The 18049-nt window shown below is 44.5% G+C and overlaps 1 protein-coding gene across 1 annotated transcript in view; it reads right to left on the bottom strand.

Moving 5' to 3' along the window:
• LOC143923854 (lactase/phlorizin hydrolase-like) overlaps positions 1–5949 on the bottom strand; it is a 97492-nt gene extending 91543 nt beyond the window's left edge. The window contains exons 1-2 of the mRNA XM_077447776.1: positions 5365–5949; positions 2378–2448 (exon numbers count right to left, since the gene is read on the bottom strand). Of these exons, the coding sequence (XP_077303902.1) occupies positions 2378–2448; positions 5365–5917 (624 nt within the window). The 5' untranslated portion in view covers positions 5918–5949. The remainder of the gene's footprint in view (positions 1–2377; positions 2449–5364) is intronic.
• Positions 5950–18049: the final 12100 nt, after the last annotated feature.

The raw sequence follows: 18049 nt of genomic DNA, 5'->3' as shown, positions 1-18049 counted from the left end.
GTAAAATAGAGGGAGGGACATTTCATCTCAAGTTAAATGGGAGGGAAGGGATGGGAGATCTAAGAATGGATCTTGGCCTAACACAAAAGGAATGCTATGGTCAAAGTCCATAGGGAAATAGGTGTTTATCTATGGAGTCCAAACTCATTCAAATTTTATGAACAAAGGCATTAAAGTGGAAATAAACCCATCAATTTAACAGTTTCAAAAAACAGTTACATTCCCGGCATGCCGGGAATGCTAACTGCACATTGGTTGTGCTCTCAGTCAAACTGTCAAACCATCCAATGGCTGGTGTCATAACTGATCACATGTGCAGCACCATGGCAGTTGAAGATTAAACAGGGTCAAAAATGGCAGCTTCCATGGCTGAAAACGATAGTAGGGTTTATTTTCACTTTAATAATTAGTGTTTCAGGTACGCCCACCACTGCTTACCTTGGATGGGTTGTCTGGGTGCTCTGTTTTTCTGTCATGCCCACCTTTTTACAGCTGTTCAAGGTGTGAGATTCTGTCAAGAAGTTAATGGGGGCATCCTCCCTTAATAAATATTCAGCTATCAACCCTGCAGGATTTTCAGTGGTGGGAATGGGTGGGGGTTCTTACTCTGTCTCAATTATATGAGAAAGGTTCACTGGTCTTCTGAACCAGAGGGGATTCTATCAATTTTTGCAGCCACGCCATGCTCTACATGCCAAATTATCAGCTTCCTGTTTGGTTTTGGTTGCCAGTGCTGGAAAGAGTAGTTCAAGCAATTTCTACTGCAGGTATTATTTCCGCTGCCTACTTCCCTTGCCCTTAGAGCAAAGTGGGAACAGGATATTGGGCCCATTCCTAATAATACCTGGGAAGAGATTCTTTGGGCTCTTCCTTCTGTGTCACTTTCACCTTTGCACAGGCTGACCCAATTTTTTATATTACATAGTGTGTATAGAACCCCTTTCTGTGCTTTTGGCTTAAGAGCCGATTCGGCTTGCCCTAGATACAGTAATTCATGGTCTCTGATACACCTATTACGGGGCTGCCAAAACTCCAGAGGTATTGGGCAGAGGTTCTGGGTACAATTAATGGAATCTTAGAGGTGAACCTTCAAGTGGATCTTGAGCTGTAGCTATCCAGAGTCAATTTCACCAAGGGTCCTTTCTTTAATTATTTTTATGATATATTTGTAGCACTAAACCCCGAAGGAGCTGCTGGTTTGATTGGGCTTACCATTACCTTCTTCACTGTGATTTGTGTCTAGGGGTTTCCCGTGGTAAATGGCCCAGTAACTTTAGAGACTGACGACAGATCCGCTTAAAGGGATTTTTATTTGCAAAAACCGCAGTTAACGAACAGTCTCTTAAAATAGGATCAGAGGGTTAGGTGTAAAATTCAGGTACTCTTAGTGTCAAAGTCAATGATGAAAGACTTGCTTACTTTGTCTAAATCCAGAGAATAGCCATTCACAGCTGGATGTTCACTCAAGTTGGATAGTCCCTCTCTCACAAGGCCTAGCAGCCAACAAGGTGCTTAACAAAGGAACAAGTCTCTGCCACAGACGTTGTTGTAGAACATGTGGGAATAAATCTCTACCACAGACGTTGTTGTAGAACATGCAGGAAACTAAAACTCATAGAACACTCGTGTAATACCTGGATCTTTCAACCAGTTTGGCGATACCCACGAGATTGGATTCACTTAGGTACTTCAGCCCCACCAGGCTCTTGCTAAGAAACCAATCCGTACGTGGCCTTCTTCTGAAGATTCCTCCCCTGGATAGCTACAAAGTTACTAGGCTTCTCCACGACCGGAGACAGCACCAAACCACCTCAGAATCCCTTCTTTAGGTTCCTTGCCTCGGGCTAGCCAGCCCAGAGACATAAAGTCGGGTGGATCCACACCCCAGGCCATAGCCTTCCTGGGGGCTGGTCAGGAGGACCAGGTCCATGGAGTCAGAACATACTTCTGGACCAGAACCCCCGAACCACGTGACATCCACAACTTAAGTACCCTCTCCCAGAAAGCACAGCAAGAGTGACACTCCCACTGGGCGGGCTCCCGAGAGAAAGTAACCTTAAATCATCCAACCAGACTGTGGTTCCATGACTGCCAGAAGAGACAGTGCCCCCCGGTGGCCAGGCTGAACATCCTATAGTCCAGTCAGACTAATGCTGAGGTCCAAATTTGGAACAATTGTACCCAAACCAAACTGCAGTTCAGGTGTAACATTAACTTTCAAAACATATAGCGCATGCTCCTCAAGAGCGGTCGCTACATATTATTTTGCTTGAGCTATGTTTTTGTACATTTGGCTGTTTAGTTTATATACCACAGACAACAAAAAAACAACAACATATATAAGTGAATAAATGGTTGGTGAAGAGGTTACGTTTACCAAGAAATGTTCTTGAATGGTAGGGAATACGTCCACAAGGGCTGGATCTGCAGCAATTGACAGCTGTCCACCTGATGAAGGAAATTTAAAAACATTGTTATATATTAGATTTAATTATATCTACATTTTAGGAGATATAAAAATCTGTTTCTTTATCAACTAGAAATCAGGCTAGGTGTAATGATTTACAGCAGGAGTAGGCAACCTTTTGAGCTCAGTGTGCTGAAAATAGTTTTCAAAGAAAGTGAACTTGCCGATTTTATAACAAAAAAATATCAACTTCACACTCTCAATCATGAAAAGGATTTTTTATGAAGTAAATGCTGTAAACTACTTTAGTAGTGAGAAATTAACATCCTGCACTCTCCACTCACCCTGTCTCGGGGTCAGGGAGAGGGAGAGAGAGAGGGGGGTCAGGGAGAGAGAGAGGGGGGGGCGTCAGGGAGATATAGAGGGGTCAGGGAGAGAGAGGGGGTCAGGGAGAGGGGGGGTCAGGGAGGGAGAGAGGGGTCAGGGAGAGAGAGGAGGGTCCGAGAGAGAGGGGGGGTCAGGAAGAGAGGGGGATCAGGGAGGGAGAGAAGGGAGCAGGGTCTGGTCAATGAAAGTGCTCACTCACTTGTAATGGTCCCCAGGGGCTCACTGGTTCATTCAGCAGTTTTTCAGTGTGGCTGTTGGCTGATTGTTTTTAATCTTTCCGCCCACCTCACAGTTAGTAATCACTGCCAGGGAACATATTTAACTCTTTAATGGCCCTGTTAACCCCTTCCCTTCCAGTGTCATTAGTACAGTGACAGTGCATATTTTTTAGCACTGATCACTCTATTATTGTCGCTGGCCCCCAAAAAGTGTCAAAGGTGTAAGTTAGGGGGAGGGGTTGGATATGGAGCAGTGCAGACGCTGATGAGCTGAGCTCTGAGCAGACCAGGCAGACCCATCACATCTGATGATCATCAGAGGGCTGCAGAGGGTAATCAAACTATATGCCAACACAGAGGAGACCTAAGGCTGGTACTGGTGTCCCTGCACAGCAAGACTTGTGGGGCTTCTTTTCTGCGGCTTCGCCAGCTGCCCTGGTTATGGCACCACCAAAAGTAACATCAAAGGGAAAAATTCCAGAAGCTACAGTCTCTGCTTTGGAACCTAGCTTCTCGTTTAAATGGGTGATGGAACGACTTAAGTATTTAGGAATATATCTTACACGGTGCATAATCAATACATTCTGGTATAATTTTCCACAACTGCTGATTAATATTAGAAGCGATCTTAGGAGATGGTGAAATCTGACACATACATGACTTGGAAAGAACAGTATTTTAAAAATGAACATAATGCCCTGATTATTGTATTTATTCCAGACTTTGCCAGTGACAATTCCAGCTAACTTTCTAAGCCAATTAAATCAGGAGTTTATACAATTCCTATGGGCAGATTGCCCACCTGGGATCAAGGCATATACACTTACTATGCCTAAAAAAATGTCAGGGTATGGGATTTCCAGACCCAGTCCGCTATTACCAAGCAGTATATCTATCCATAATCTTAGACTGGTGCAACCACACAGGGACAAAGAGTTGGATATCTTTAACAATCCATTTCGACCGTCCCACTTAAGGTCCGCCCGTGGTTACCATGTAATAAATGCCCAACCAGGTAAAAAAACATCCTATCATGGGCACTACCTGTAAAGTAGCGTGCTTAACCAAACTGAGGTTGATAAAACCTTCAAAGATGACAACTATGACACCAGTGATTGGAAGCCCAGATTTTCTACCAGGACTATTTGAGCCTAAATCCCAACAATTTATAGAAATTAATAAAATCAGAATGCAAGATTTTAGGGATTCGGGAAGATGGAAATCTATAGCTTTTATGATATGGCAGGCACCCCAACTATGACACTATCTTAAATCTTTACCATTTGATCCTATGATAATGCTTGGGCCTACTGCTTTTGAGCAATTATGCGCAATGGGCCAAATCACTAGACAACGCCTTTCTAGGGCAACTGCAGAATTGATAACACCTCCAGAATTGCATATTCCATCCTACATTGCTGCATGGCAAAGGGATTTGAACATCTCTGATGAGCAAAGAGACTTTATTTTTCATTTCATACATAAATCATCTATTTCATCTAGAATGTAAGAATCAGGATATAAGTTATTAACCCGGTGGTATAGATCACCGGAGAAATGACATCGTATGTTTCCTGTGAGAGCAGGGAATTGAATAAAATCACCTGAGACTTGCTTTAGGTGGAATAACCACCAGGACCCATACTGCTGGGAACTCTAGCTGGTGAAATGGTTTACAACCTAGGCATAAACAGCAATGCATCTCAAAGCATCGCTTTAGAGGACACCATTGCTCAAGGTCAGTGCTGGGAGAAGGTCATCCAGCGCCCAGGGCAAAGACACCAAATTGCACCCCCCTTTCTCTTAGGGTTAGGGTCAGGATGCCCCCTACCCCTGCAATAAACCATTGCTCCAGGGGCAGCCGCCCCTCCTGCCCACCCCTTGTCCCGGCCCTGCTCAAGGTCTCAGGTATGATAGGCATTGGCTCCCCAGGAGTGCAGCAGTCACGTGGAGTATAACTTTAATGCCTACTACAAGCAGCTCTTTGTGCCAGTGAGTCATGTTTTACAAATTACTAGTATGCAGATCCACACTTATAATTATAGTGGATCTAATTGTTAGATATTTCCAAGACCAAGGCATGATCATGGGCATCCAACTTCTGTCACAGTCACCATGGAGAGAGCAGGATGCTGATCACATCAATTTCTACCAGGTGATTACTGCCCTTTAACAGTGATGTACAGTGACATAACAGAGGAAAAGGCTACTCTGAAGTGGCAGATTGGTTTATGCTCATTTGTAAAAGGGGGCAATAATAAGGAAAACAGCCACAATATCTGGTTGCTAAGATACAACCTAATACAAAGGGCTTCAACATGATATAATTCAAAATGCAACAGGACGTCTCACCAGTTGTGGAATACTTGCTGCGGTATAAGCTGGATATCTTCACATGTTCCTGTAGCAGATCTTTTAAAGAGACAGTTGTCTCATGTTTGGGGATATCGAAGGTGATCCACGTGTGGACCAGGTCCCCGAACGTGCGGAAGGCAAAGTCAGCATAGTCTACATACATGTTATGCTCAGTAGTATGGCGGATGGATAGCACATCTCCACTATGCAATACTACTAAAGGTTTGATCCCAGCCTCAGCCAGGACCTGGAGAAGGCTCCTGTAACACAGCACTTGACTGTCACCCTTGACCATGGAGCTCTCTACTAAATGTATCTTGTAGTGGGTGACTCCATTCTTTTGCAGAACCAAAATCCGCTCTCTCATCTCATGTACATCATTTTCGTGGCAATCAAACACATCAAATGCCCTTGCTGCATTGTGTAAGTCCTCGATGTTACTTCTAAGAGGTCCAGCAATTGTAATCAAGTCTTTAGCAGTTTCAGAACAGTTTCCATGATACAGTGATGAGAGGAGAACTAAAATAAGTCCTCTCCAGGCCAGCGCCATCCTGATCAGAAGGTACAAACATACCGGTATTAGGACACTTATACCTTCTCTGGGACCATAAACTCCTTATTATCTTTCCTACTGATAAGAAAACTGCTGAAAATATTTTTATTGATGAAGAGATATAGAAAATACATGGAATGTATTTAAACAGAACAAGTGTTAATTATTAGCTGAATATATATTTGTTCTTACATACATAAACACACACACTATGTAATAGCATGAAACTTTTAGAATAATGCACTAGAACACTAGAATAAGTGAATTAGTGGTGAAAAATAAGATTTTTGTACTCACCATAAGAGTTCATTTAAGAACAATGGAACCCTTCAGTGTAGGCGAATGAAGGACACGGGGGGGGGGGGGGGGGGGGGTATAGATTTACTAAAGCTGGAGAGTGCAAAATCTGGCGCGGTTCTGCATAGAAACCATTCAGCTTTCAGTTTTTTTGTAAAAGCTTAACTGAACAAGCTGAAGTTAGAAGCTCATTGGCTACCATGTGCAGCTGCACCATATTTTGCACACTCCAGCCTTAGTAAATAAACCCCAAGAAGTCTTAACCTTTGAGTTATTTTGCTGCCTACAGGATTGGACACTGGCAAGCCAAAAAACTGAAGACCAGCCCAAGATAATCCTTTTCACTACCAACAAGCCTCAGTTTTGTAGCAAAGTAGCACTGAGATAATAATCACAAGCAAAAGTCCTTTTAGGAATACAGTACGTCTTAACCTTCAGCGTTTCCAAAAGCAGTCCAACTGAGACGTGAGAAACGCATCAAACATTAACAGGCCCAAGAAAACACCAGAGACTTGGGGACTGCTTACAGCTCAAAGAACCACCTTAAAGATCATATACCCAAAGCTGGCATCAGATAAGGCAGAAACATCCACCTGGCACAACTTAGAGAATATGCAAACATAAGACTAGGTGGGCACCATTTCAAAGCTGGAAAACAGATGCTTAATGCTGAAAAGCACTCCTAGATCTAGTAGAGTGCACCTAGAAAGGAAAAGGTGGAACCTGATCCTTGAGATTGAGCTTGAATGATGTGTGTGAGCTACCAAGAGATGCATGAATGAAAAGCTGAGGCATCCTTCCAGAATGATAAAATGAGAATCCGTCTTTCCAAAATTGACTGAAAGATAAAGTCATACAAGACCAATCATAGTCAGACAATGGATCAAACTTTTCTTTTGATGAAGAAATCTCCTTTTGGAGGTGAAAGACAGAGACTATCTCAGGGCAGGAAAGAAGCCCTGGACCTCTGGAGTACCTTACACAAGACCAAAATGTGTTCTTTATAAAATAAGATTACTAGTGCAGAAGCTCGCCTTGCAGAGGCGAGAACCCTCGAACAAAGGTCTAAGTTTAAAAAGTGATGTCTTTGAACTTTGATGGTGCCAAACGCCCCACGATGGTCCAGACCCAACTGTAGTAAGGAGAAAATTTGTTGCACAAAGAAACTTCTGATTTGAAAGCCCATAGATTCACAATAAAGTAAAGTATGCCTTCCACATCCTTAGAGAAACCTTGCAAGAAGTGGACTTTTAGAATTGAGCATAGTAGGAATCATAAACACATCTATACCAGTACTCCTTAAAACCTGGGCTTTAACAGCCATGCTTTTAAAGATAGTGAACAAGAGGTAAGATAGCAAACTGTTCCTTGGGGCAGAATATACGGATAGTCTGGCAGGGCCCACAATACATCTGAAGGAAATCCTACCAGATCATCATACACCTGCCTAGGCCATTCCAGGCCTATATAGATCACCAATATGTGCTCCAGCTCAATACTAGAGATCAGGTGAGAAAGATGTTTTAGGGTAAGAACAGTATAGATCAGAGTGTACTGATCCCTTGGGGCTATCAGAGCATCTTCTGCTTCCACAAGTGGATATCTCCACCTGGATGCAATTTGTCCAGTTTGTTATTGAACCTGAAGACCAGGAGGTGTCCAGATGCCGTAGGCTGAGACAATCTGCCTGACAATATCTAAATATACATGGCTAATATAGTCTGTAAGGTGCGCCCCTCCTAGCTCCTAGCTCGAGCTGGACTTTAGTGATCACTGGAAAGCCCTCTCAATCGATTGGGTAAAATCAGACAATCACACGAGTTGAGGATTATCATGACTACGAGTTCTTTATTTCCTGCATACTACTTTTATGTGCTTCAAACATTGCATTGTCAGCCAATCAGGATTAGTCAAGACATTCAAGACATAACCAATCATGAAACATTGACATTTAGAGCGTCATACATTAAGCAGAATTTTTAGGGGAATTTTTGATGAAAGGTCCCCAGACACATATTTATAAAAATACATTTCATGACCTTATAAATTGTCTACAATTAAACCACATAACTTCATTTCACCTTATGAATATTTCCTACTTCTTATAAGTTCTAACAGCTAGCTCTAACCACAAATGCATCCTGTTTCTTGCAGACTTCAGAAGTAACTTGCAAAGCATGGTGTTTCACTAAACTTTAGTAAATATCTGTTCAAGCAGAGTCTAAATGTAAAAAGAAGAGTATAAACTTAAAGGCTGACTCTCCCTACCCTTACAATCCCTCCTCTGATCATGAAGGACAAAGTCCTTTCTTGATCATTCTCAGTACCACCTATGTTCTGAGTAGAACATAGCCATGGCTGTGTCTGGGTCTGAAGTGGAAGGTTTGATTTTGGTAATTCTACCCATTTAGACAAAATACAATCTTAATGGTGGCATAAATTGCAATTCCCAGGATAAGTATGATGATGAGGATCATTCCTACTTTCTTAAAGAAATTCATGATACTATCCCAGAACGAACCAAACCAACCTCCCACTCCAGAGAATGGATTCCAGGAGTCTCCCAAACGTCTCATTCGGTCCTGTAATTTTTCCCTTTCATCATTGTGTCCCTTTATATGTTGCTAACAATATGATTGCTGCTATATTACATGTCCCATCCCTCCTCTGGATGTGATACTCAGTAATTGCTGCAACTTGTGCTTTTGACATTTTATCTCCTGTCTATATACAGCAGGGATAATTTATAACTCATTCCTGTAAATGTTGCTCTACCCCTGACCCCTATACAGTTATTTCTACTCATTCCGCATGAAGATGTAAGCCAGCACCCAAAAACAGTTAATAAGAATACCTTCATGGTTAATGCAATTTACAAAATAAGAATAATTTTAACATTGCACCTTCTGGGCTTTTTGAATTGGGGCTTGGGGGACCCTAGAAGGAAGGCAGCTTGGCTGTGGGACAAAGGGGGTCTGTGGGGCTGGAGGGGAGAGGGGCAGGGAGTGATGGGATCAGAGTCTCTTCGGATCCGAATGGAGGAGGGAGGTGGCAGGGAGTGGTTGGGTCAGTGTCTCTTCGGATCCGTTTGGTCCTGGCTTTGGGTCCATCTCTGGTTCTTGCTGCTGTGGCACTTTCTTTATCCTTGATGCGTGGATCCATTGCGGACTTTGCTCGGTCAGAATTGCTGTCCTGGAGACCTTGAGGACTTCAAATGGACCTTGGAAGACGGGACCTGATTGCTTGCGGACTGCAAGTTGTTTGATCAACACTTTGTCTCCTGGTATGAAGGGGCTCTGTGGAAAGAGGAGGGAAAGTGACAGCAACCTTATCATAGTTTTCAGTAAGGCTACTTACCAAATGTTTCACGTGCTCTTCCTGTAAGGAATATAAGTTAGTCCTTATCTGGAAGAGTACCCCTGGCAAGAAATGAAGCCAGTTCTTCATAGTACCCTGTGTGGCCTTCCTTAGCTTGTCCTTAATGTTCCTGTTCATCCTTTCCACTACTCCTGCACTCTGTGGATAGTAAGGAATGTGGAGCTTCCATTGTATCCCCAAAACTTTCACTAACTCTTGGGTGAGTTTTGCTGTGAAAGCGGGCCCCTGGTCAGAGTATATGGTAGCAGGTAAACCAAACCTACTGATCCAATGATTGATTATACATCTAGTAGCTATCCCTGCGGTCTCTCCTGTAATAGGAAATCTATCTGTATATCTTGCAGGGGACCCAAAGGGGGTGGGAGATGTCCATGTAAACCATATTTTGGACCTTGAACATTGTTTTGTGCACAGGTGAGACATGAGTCCACTAGCTAACTGACCAGAGAATGCGCTTTCTGTGTGCAAAAGCTTTGGTTATACAGTTGTAAAAGGGGCTTTTTTCCTATGTGTCCAGGACCATGAAGGTATGACAGGATTAAGGGAGCAACAGCTTCTGGGATCCCTATGATTCCCTCCTTGTTTGACCACAATCCATCTGGATTGTGTGTCAAACCTGCATGAACCCAGCAATCTATGTCTTCGGGTTGTGCTTTTCTTTGTACAAGAGAAGCTGTGGAGGGAAAATCAGGAGGCTGCTCTGTCAGCTAAATTGTTACCTTTAGTAGTTTCTGTTTTGTCATAAGAGTGGCCTTTCACTTTTATAATATTAACTTTGGATGGTAAATGGGGTGCTTGCAGGAGGTTTTCCACCCATTTTTGGTTGGAAATTTGTTTGTTGTCTGCGGTTTTAAACCTCCGATTAATCCAGATCATTCCATAATCATAGGCCATGTTGAAAGCGTATTTACTGTCAGTGTAAATGTTCACTTTCTGTCCCTGAAATAACTGACATGCCCTAATTAAGGCATGGAGTTCAGCCTGTTGTGCTGAACTGGCTGTTAGTGGTTTTGCTTCAATAATGACGTCAGGCAAAGTAACTACTGCGTACCCTGTTCTGTATGTGCTATCTGATGGTCTGGAACAACTTCCGTCAACAAAAATGTCTAGAAATTCAGGGTTGGGAGTGTCAGTGAGGTCCAGTCTTGGTGAAGTTGTATTAGTCAATTCTTCAGAACAGTCATGGGTGGGCAGGGCCGCTGATAGGGCAGTACAACCAGCCCCATTGTACGGGGCCCGCCCCCATCAGCTACACAGTGGGGCCCGGGCATCTTACAGTTTGTTACTGCATTTAAAAAAAAAAAAAAAAGTTTCCTAAAGTCCCCTCCCGCTCCTACTTGCTTACATAGGGGGGGTTAAATAATTTTCCAGGAGGGGAGTGCAGGCGCAGCAGAGGGACTATTTCTTTATTTTCGGGCACATGTACATCATGCCGCCCCACTATTTTATTAGTCCCGGCTGGCGGAGTGATACAGTGATTCTCCGTTCGTCTCCCGGCTGCATTCCTCATGAGTTATATAGAAGTTGATTGGCTGACAGGGGAGAGGAGGAGGACAGCGTTGGCAACTTGGCTGCACTGGACACAGTGAGTGGGGAATAGAGGTTAGAATACTCACTGTGTCCTATCATGTATCTCACAGCTCAGTAGGTTATCAGCATTACAATTACAACAGGTAGCACAATAAGCAGGTGCTCTGTCATGGCTCTGTCATGGCTCTAGGTCACATTGCTTTTGGGTGCTCACTGTATTATGGCTGTGCTTTGTTACAGTCTGTTACATACAGTACAGCCATAAGTTAACTCAGTGAGCACCCAAAAGCAATGTGACCTAGAGCAATGATAGAGCCATGACAGAGCACCTGCTTATTGTGTTACCTGTGATAATTGTAATGCTGATGATCATAAGAAACAACGAGATGCTACTTGAGGGTCGTTTCACACTGAGGCAGCGCAACTTACAGCGCTACTGCCTCAGGCGACCCAGACGCGACCGCTGCAGCGACTTGCAAAATGACTTCTGTATAGAAGTCAATGCAAGTCGCCCCCAAAGTCGTTCAGGAATAGGGATGAGCCGAACACCCCCCGGTTCGGTTCGCACCAGAACTTGCGAACGACCCCCGCGTTCGGTACGAACATTAGAACCCCATTGAAGTCTATGGGACTCGAACGTTCGAATTGGAAAGTGCTCATTTTAACGGCTAATATGCAAGATGGTGTCCTAAAAAGGGTTTGGCGACCTGCCTCCTGCCTCAGGGGACATGGGTCACTGCAAAAAAAAGTTTTAAAAACTACCGTTTTGGCGGGAGCACTGATTTTAATGACGATTAAAGTGAAAAAAAAAAAGTGAAATATTCCTTTAAATATGGTGCCTGCGGGGTGTCTGTAGTATGCCTGTGAAGTGCCACGTGTTTCCCGTGTTTAGAACAGTCCCTGCACAAAATTACATTAAACGGAAATAACACCATTTAAAACTGCTTGCGGTTTTAATGTTATATCTGGTTCCTGCAATATGGTTGAAAATCATTGAGAAACATGGCATGGGTAGCCCTCCCTGCCCATTACCAGCCTATTTGGGTCTTGTACGCATATTAAGGGGAACCCCGTACCCATATTAAAAAAAGGAAATGCGTGTGGCCCCCAGGCCCTATATACTCAGAACAGCAGTATACAGGCGGTGCAAACAAGACAGGGACTGTGTAGGTTTGTTGTGTTAAGTTGAATCTGTTTGTCATTTTCAACTGGTACATTTTTAAAGTGTAGCTCCAGTCAAAAAAACTATCTTTAAGCTTTTTGGAAAACATAGGGAAGGGTTATCACCCCTGTATAATTTGTTTTGTCGTCCATCTTTTTTCATCTCACTTGCTGCTGTCTCCTTGCGTTTGCAAGTAGGAGATGTTTGTAAGTTGGATGTTTGAAAGTAGGGGCCTGCCCTATATTATAGCGGTATGTACTGGGTACAGAGCACGCAGACAGCACGCACTATCTCCTAACACTACTGACTGCAAGCTCTATTATTAACCACTTGTTAGCCCAATGTTTGCATAAAGTGAAAGATTAAGTTATGCTGAGTAAATAGATATCAAACATGTCACTCTTCAAAATTGCACATGCCCGTGGAATGGCGCCAAACGTCGCTACTTAAAAAATCCCCATAGGCGACGCTTTAAATATTTTTTTACTGGTTACATGTTTTGAGTTGCAGAGGAGGTCTAGGACTAGAATTATTGCTCTCGCTCTAACATTCTCGGCGATACCTCACATGTGTGGCACATGCGAGCACATGGGGACATGGGCGCTTTAATTTTTATTTTATTTTTTTATTGTTCATTTTACTTTATTTATTTTAGTTTGACATTTTTTTTCCCAAAAATATATTTTTGATCACTTTTATTCCTATTACAAGAAATGTAAACATCCCTTGTAATAGGAATATGGGGTGACAGGTCCTCTTTACAGTGAAATCTGGGGGGTCAATATGACCCCACATCTCACCTCTAGGCTGGGAAGCCTGAAATAAAAAATAAAAAAAAGATTCTGGCTTTGATCGTACTGGCGAGTTGGTAGAAGCACCGGAGGCCGATGAGGGGTGGGGGGCGTCTATGGCTGGGTATTTCAGGGTATCACCGAGTATGGCTGGGTATCCCTGAGTATGGCTGGGTATGGCAATTTATGGCAGGGTATTGGCGGGGTATTGGCGGGGTACTACAGAGTAATAGCAGGGTACTGCAGAGTATTGGGGGTACTGCAGAGTAATGGCGGGTACTGCAGAGTATTGGGGGGTACTGCAGAGTAATGGGGGTTACTGCAGAGTAATGGGGGGTACTGCAGAGTAATGGCAGGGTACTGCGCTGCAGAGTAATGGCGGGGTACTGCACTGCAGAGTAATGGCGGGGTACTGCAGAGTAATGGCGGGGTACTGCAGAGTAATGGCAGGGTACTGCACTGCAGAGTAATGGCAGGGTACTGCACTGCAGAGTAATGGCGGGGTACTGCAGAGTAATGGCGGGGTACTGCAGAGTAATGGCAGGGTACTGCAGAGTATGCACTGGTATTGCAGAGTATTGGCAGGGAATTGAGGGGTTAAATTTGGTGAGCAGCGATGTGGGCACTGCAGATGCAGCCCACATCGCTGCTGACACCGATCTCTTTCCCCTCCGCTGTACCGATCGGTACAGAAAGGGGAGGGAGGAACAGGCGTCATAACATGACGCCGGTTTGTTTCCAAGTGATCACTCCGTCATTTGACGGAGCAATCACGTGGTAAACGGCCGCTATGAGCGGCCGTTTACCGTGATGCGCCGGGTCCTATGGACCCGGCGGTCACGGATGCTCTCGAGTGCGCACACCTCGGGGCACGCGAGAGCAGAATTCTGGGAGGCCGTTAATTAACGGCCTCTCTGAGTTAAACAACCGCCCTGAAGCCGTTAATCGGCAATGGGCAGTTGTTAAGTGGTTAAAGCTAGATCACTAGCTATATAGGTGAGGTGAATATAGTGGTGTATACTGCAGTCAGGGCACAGACAACAACCACTACACAGCAGCAAGATAGGAAATCAGCCAAAAACGATTGGTGTGTACTGTGTTGAAGGTACACAGAACACCCACTGCTTCAGATGCAAAGTAACACACTACAGGAGGCCGCCTTAAAGGCGGCCTTATATAGTGTGGGGCGTGCACTACACAGCCTGAGCTATGATTGGCCACAGGCAGGATGCCTGTGGCCAATCATGGCTCTCCTCGCTGCCGGCGCTGCGATTGGCCAAGCATGCGGGGTCACAGTGCATGCTTGGCCAATCATCGGGCAGCAATGCACTGCGCCAACGCAGTGCATTGTGGTCCGCGCGCGCGTCACTCGAATTTTGACGCGAACGGCCAAAACGTTCGGAATTCGCCGAACGCACGAACAGCCAATGTTCGAGTCGAACGTACGTTCGACTCGAACACGAAGCTCATCCCTATTCAGGAACCTTTTTCTAAGTCGGAGCGACTTGTGTCACTCCAAATAGAACGGTTCCATTGTACAGAACGGGACGCTAAAAGTTGTCCTAGTGTGAACCGACCCTTACACTTCATTTGCGGGAGCAGTAAACATGCAGCAGAGCTACATTTTTACGGCTCCCCAAACCAATCCCCTTTAACTGCTTCCCATCCAGCAACGTACCAGTAAATCGCTGGGATAGACGGATGATATCTTGATCATCACTACAGCAATGATCAAGATATCATTTTTTTAGTCCCAGCAATTCTGCACAAAGTAAAGTAATCCTAATGGCTAAGAAGACACTGGATTACTTTTACAGGCAGTGGAAGGGGGTCCCATCACCACCTTTACTGCTTTTAACCACTTGCTTACTGGGCACTTAAACACCCTTCCTGCCCAGACCAATTTTCAGCTTTTGGTGCTCTCACACTTTGAATGACAATTACTCAGTCATGCAACACTGTACCCAAATGAATTTTGTGTCCTTTTTTTCCCACAAATAGAGCTTTCTTTTGGTGGTATTTGATCACCTCTGGGGTTTTTATTTTTTGCGCTATAAATGAAAAAAGACCGAAAATTTGGAAAAAAAACGCATATTTCTTTGTTTCTGTGATAAAATTTTGCAAATTATAATTTTTTTTTCATAAATTTTGGCCACAATTTATACTGCTACATATCTTTGGTAAAAATAACCCAAATTAGTGGATATTATTTGGTCTTTGTGAAAGTTAGCGAGTCTACAAGCTGTGGTGCGAATCGCACAAAATTGATCACATCTGATGTACTGGTGACCTATCTCACTTCTTGTGACCTGAACAAGTCAGGAAAGTACAAATACCCCCCAAATGACCCCTTTTTGGAAAGTAGACATTCCAAGGTATTTACTAAGATGCATGGTGAGGTTTTTGATGTTGTCATCTTTTTCCCACAATTCACTGTTTACATATGAGATCATCTCCCATTGGCAGGTGCGATCGCGCTGTGAACGGCCGCTTTGATTGGCCGTTCATGGCGATCTGTATTCGCCTGTCTCCGGGAGACACGGCAAATACAATACTTCCGCGATGCGCGCCCCCGGCGGCGCGCATTGCGGAAGTAAACACCAGGCCGTCCAGGGACGGCCAGGCGAAGGAAGCCGCCCGCTCTAAGGCCGTCATTCGGCCATAGGGCGGGTGGGAAGCGGTTAAGATGTGACCAGTAGCATCCGGTTCCAGGGACACAGTGAGAGGGATGGATATTGTTCTTCCCACTGTGTGATGTCAGAAACCGGAAGTGACAAGGGTGTTGTCACTGCCGGTTATCTAAAGAAGCCATCACTGGCTTGAACAAGCATCTAATCAAACTGATCTTAGTTTGATCAGATGCTTTGGAGGCCAGAGGACAGATATGGGGTCTAAAAGACCTCATATCTCTCCATAAAGAGGACCTGTCATGGCCCATGCTATCACAAGTAATGTAAAGATGCAGTGTAAGATTTATTTATTTTTATTTGTACTAAAATACAATTTTAAATAATTTTAAACTGCCCCCCCCTTCGTGCTTATTAATTGCAAAAGTATGCATTGGCTCCACACGCATATGTAAATGGCAACAAACCTGCATTTTGTTTCAAGCCGGGATCAGGGATGGGGTCGAGGGTGGTTGAAGGGGGCCCCGTCAGGTAGGCTGTACAGGGCCCCATGATTTCTAACAGCTGCCCTGTGGGTGGGAGTGATTGTAATGGGCAGTCTAAGTAAGGAGTGTAACAATCTATGGGGTAGTTTCAGAGCATGATCTGACTGTGAGTCTGTGTGTGTTTAATAACACAATCTCATAACCACTGGATCTCTGAGCTGTCATGTGTTGATTTGACAGGTTTTGCAGAAGGTGCACTACCGTGTGTGTGGTATACAGAGTGGTGTCAGTGCCGAGAGTAATTTTTGATGCTTCCTTTACGGTCATAGCACAAGCAGCCACAGCTTGTAAACAAGCAGGCATGCCCTGGACTTGAATTGGTAGTTTTTTTGAAAGGTAGGCCACGGGGCGATAGGGAGTGCCGTGCATTTGCGCTAGAACCGCAGCGAATGCAGGGCCCCTGACTACACAGTATAGTACAAAGGATTTTCTGTAATCTGGCAAGCCCAGTGCTGGGGCACTGGCCAAGGACTGCAACAAAGAGTTAAAAGCTTGTGTAATTTCCTCAGTATATGTGACCTGTTTGGGGGCAGTCAATGCAGTGGCAGGGCGTAGGACTGAGTCATAAAAAGAGCAGTCTGGGATCCATTGCCTACAGTAGACGATAGAGCCGAGGAAGGAAAGGAGCGCTGCCTTATCCTTCAGGGGACCGAGACAGGTCAGGGTTTTGACTCGTTCAGGGGACACCTGTCATGTCCCGCCTGGGATAATACATCCTAGGTATTCCACCTTGTCCCTGCACCACTGGATCTTTTTCTGAGACGCCAAGTGGCCCTTGAGAAACAGGTGATTCATCAGGCTTTTCAGAGTCTGCTGAACACTGTGTCCCGCTCTCACTACACAACAGTAGGTCATCTACGTATTGTAGTAGGACAGATCCCTGGGGTGATACCCATCCAAGGTGACTTTCAAAACCATTGAAAAGGCTGCCGGACTGTCCACACATCCCTGAGGGAGACGACGTGTCCAGGTCAGCTGTTGGCCAGGGGCCCCAGGTAAAAGGGATGATTTCCTGAAAATCCTCATGTACATCAATGCTAAAGAAAGCATTGGATAAGTCTAGTACGTGTAAGTGGTGGATGTGGCAGAAATTTTTAAGATCCCGGTAATGTCTGAAACTATTTGTTTAATCCCCATAGGTCCTGCACCATCCTCCATTCCCCACTGGCCATTCTGACAGGATTTATGGGGGTATTACAGGGACTAATGATGGGTTTAAGGATTCCCCTTTGTAAATACTCTTCAATGTGTGGCTGTATGCCCTGTAGTTTCTGAGTGTGTAATGGGTATTGTTTCTGAAAGATGGGAGAAATGTCGGGCTTGAAAGTAGGGACATATGGAGTGCATTTGATATGTCCTACATCTGTCTTGGACTTCGCCCAAATTGGGTGAGTTTCCAGGGGGGCTGGTATGGACATGAAGTAAAATGTCAGGTCCCTTCGCTTAGACATAGTTAAGTCACAGTTAACTGCTTTAGCTGTCATACCCCCTTGTAAGTCAAATTTAATGGCTATCGCCATCCTCAATGAGGACATAAGGTCCCGTCCCATTAGACATAAAGGGCAATCAGTGAGGATGGCAAAACTTTGCTTGGTTAAGTGTCTATCCTGAAAGTCTGACAGCTGAAGTGGTTCTACGGGGCGTTTGTCATTAGGTTGATTTGGAGGACAACCGGGAGTTCTACTTTTGTTTTGTGTGTAACATCTGTCCCATTTATTCCCATAGAGCAGCCCTCTGTTTAGTTCTGAGTGATAAAATTGGGGTCATTACATAAGGGACAGGGGGCATGCATCTAGAGG

The sequence above is a fragment of the Lithobates pipiens genome, unplaced genomic scaffold, assembly GCF_037356315.1.
Source record: "Lithobates pipiens isolate NorthernLeopardFrog02 unplaced genomic scaffold, aLitPip1_a1.2 Scaffold_22, whole genome shotgun sequence".
Lineage (NCBI taxonomy): Eukaryota > Metazoa > Chordata > Amphibia > Anura > Ranidae > Lithobates > Lithobates pipiens.
The sequence above is the reverse complement of the archived record's forward strand: the minus strand, read 5'-3'. Positions and strand labels throughout refer to the sequence as shown.